Source organism: Poecilia latipinna, unplaced genomic scaffold (genome assembly GCF_001443285.1).
Source record: "Poecilia latipinna isolate Pla-1442-1.1 unplaced genomic scaffold, P_latipinna-1.0 Scaffold3705, whole genome shotgun sequence".
Taxonomy (NCBI): Eukaryota; Metazoa; Chordata; class Actinopteri; order Cyprinodontiformes; family Poeciliidae; genus Poecilia; species Poecilia latipinna.
Window position 1 is genome coordinate 1 of NW_015116321.1, and position 3,013 is coordinate 3,013.

At 36.5% G+C, this 3,013-nt stretch overlaps 1 protein-coding gene across 1 annotated transcript; it reads right to left on the minus strand.

Annotated features, from left to right (window-relative positions):
- Positions 1-1,124: 1,124 nt before the first annotated feature.
- On the minus strand, positions 1,125-2,083 carry LOC106941502 (olfactory receptor 52N5-like). Its single transcript, XM_015024551.1, has one exon. The coding sequence runs from the start codon at positions 2,081-2,083 to the stop codon at positions 1,148-1,150; it is 936 nt and encodes a 311-aa protein (XP_014880037.1). The 3' UTR covers positions 1,125-1,147.
- Between the last annotated feature and the right edge of the window lie 930 nt (positions 2,084-3,013).

The window sequence follows — 3,013 nt, forward strand, 5'->3', positions numbered from 1 at the left end:
TTACACGGTAAAGTGTACACTTAAAGAAAATTTTTTCTTTAAGTTTTTACCGACTGTAGGATTTCTTGGTTGTGCTGCAGAGCCACTGCTAGCTCCTCATTTTACTGGTCTCACTGAAAAGTGACGCTCTCCGCATCAGCTACTCAGCCGCCCGCCCTGTTCAGTCTATCCGCTCACCTCAGCGCTCTTCCCGCCGTTCGCTTTCAACCAGCAGCCCCGGAGGAGAAATGCTGCCGTACTCCAGGCATTCCCCCAGTCATTTTAAGGATGCTTATTGGTTCCCCAAAAACGATAAAAAGTCGGGCATTATCATCAATCAATAAAATCCCCACGGGCCAATCTTGAAGATTGGACTTTATGCCGCTGGGGCTTAGCTTTTGTCAACAACTCAGAGGCGGAAGTGAGAGCTCCGCGCAACGCAAATTGAGTCCCGGCCGGAACACGGTGCGCTAACTAATAAAACATAAATTAACGAAGCTTAGAGGCAGGTCAATTTTCCTCGAGGAATTTTAGTAATCGAGGTACTCGAATCATTCGAGGAATCGTTTCAGCCCTAAGTATCACACAACCATCTGAGGGGATTGATTACATATTCTGGTGTTTACTCACAATTAAGACGACTGTTTTTCTCGGACCTCAACTTTAATCCTGAAACAAATTACACATGTAATTTACATCTGACAAAAAATTTAAATTTTTCAATTTTGTTTAGCTGTAAAAATCTGACACTGAAAAAACAACAACCCTCCATTAATTTGACACTATTGTTGCCCTGAGAAATTTTGTACTCCACCACCTGAATATAGTTTTTAACCACATGTAGATTTATTGTTCATACATGTTAAACAAAGTTATAAAGAGAAATAGAAATAATAAATTCACTTTACAATTTGCAGTTGAAATGATCTATATATGGTTTATTTTAGGGTTAATGCATTTTATAGATTAATTGACAACAGACTAAAAAAATAGAATAAAAACAAAAATCAAGAATTAAATTTTCATTAAAGCAAATCCTTTTGACAAAATAAAACTTCAACTTGACTGAAGTAAGTAGAGCTCTTTCAGTCTCCCAGCTACATCTGTAAAAAGTCTTTCTTCTGCTGTCTTCTGTTAAAATTTAACCAGCCTTTGTTGCTATATTAGTTCATTTGGTAAAAAGCTTCATTTTTAAGCTTTCTTTGATGTCCTTTGTTTTGAAGCAGTATATTATCGGGTTGACAACAGCAGGTAAAAGACTATACAGCATTACAACAACAATTCGAACTGAAGCATTGAACGTGTATCCTACAAAGTTAGCCAAGTAAACAAAGCACCTTGGCAGATAATAAAGGCAGATGATCATTAGCTGAGGTGTGCAAGTCGACCAAGCCCTAATGCGTCCTTTAGAGGACGATATTTTCAAAACAGAAAAGATGATTATAAAATAGGACAGAACAATAAATCCCAGAGGTAACAACAAGCTGAACATGGCAAGACTCAATCCCAGAACTGTTGAACTTCGTATATTCTCACATCCAAGGTTAATTATTGATAAATGGTCACAGTAGCAGTGAACAATGATATTTGAATTACAAAAAGGTAGACTCAAAGCATCAAAAACTACGCCAAACATCCACGAAATCGGCATAAACCATGATATTCCACAAAGCGCAGAAACAGTCGTATTTGTGAACAGTGAATTGTAGCGCAGAGGAGAACAAATTGCAATGAAGCGATCCAGCGCCATCACCATCAGAATGAAAGAATGAGTTGCTCCTAAAAAGTGAACAAAGTACATTTGGGCAAAACAACTGTAAAATGATACAATTCTGTCATTAAACCAATATAAAGATATTGTCTTTGGTAGCGTTACTGTTCCAAACATTACGTCACTTAGTGCCAAGTGGCAAAAGATGACATATGAGGGTTTGTGAAGAGACCTTTCATATCTAACAAAGACTAAAATAAAAATGTTTCCAGCTGCTATAGCCAAATAAAGCAGGAAAAGCGTAGCTGAAACGGTGCCATAATACTTTGGCACAAGACCTGGAAATCCAGTGATAATTTTTTTTTTTATCGTTGTTACATTAGTGTACAACATAATCCCTGTGATTACAACAGTAGAAACAGTGACTAAATATCAAACACAAATGTCAAAGCAGAAAATTACAAGTTATGGAAAACAGCAGATGAACTCACAAAACATGGAACTGTTAACATGCTTCCTGCTATTGTATATAGAAAACAAAAAAGCATTAGACACAACAAATCATGTAATGTTTGCTATTTAAATCCACTACATCTTCAACACCTCCCTACATTTTTATCTAAAACATGCTCAGCATTTCATTTGTTACTACACTATAAGTAGGCAAAGTAAATCCCAAATGGACAATGATCTCTAATGGTTTCCAGTTTGACAAACAAACATGACTGCCATTAGTACAATGCATGTTATTGCATTTCTGCTTGACGTTTTCTTGTGTTCAAAATTATAACACTTTTTAGATGATTTTCTTCCTTGTTCCTTCAAAAATCAACAATTTTACTCTCAGAAGCACAGTAGGTTATAAAACTCAAACATCAAATACATAAAAAACTATAGCTTGACCAGAGATTGGCCAGAGTTTAAAATCTATAAAACACACAGTCTGAAATGGAGAGAAAGGTTACACCATGCAAAATGGAAAGTGCAGTCTCAGCAGAGTGGACATGCATATGGGGATGTCTCTGGTTGGTCAGACTCTAAAGGGCCAGAAATGCACTTTGGTAATCCAAAACGTATTTGAAATAGAAAAAGACTTTTAATGAAAATATGCTCAAGTTTTTTTTGTTTTTCCTTAGAGTAATCTTATCAGACTTTCTGAAGGAGCTCATTGTGTTTGGAGGTCACGTGTTCCAGAACAAAACAGCCTTTTTTCCGTACATCACATTTTCTTCTACCAATGGAATCAGTTTTCACAATGTTTTGAGTTTTCTTCTCTTACTTTTAACTAGGGCTGAAACGATTCCTCGAATGATTCGAGTACCT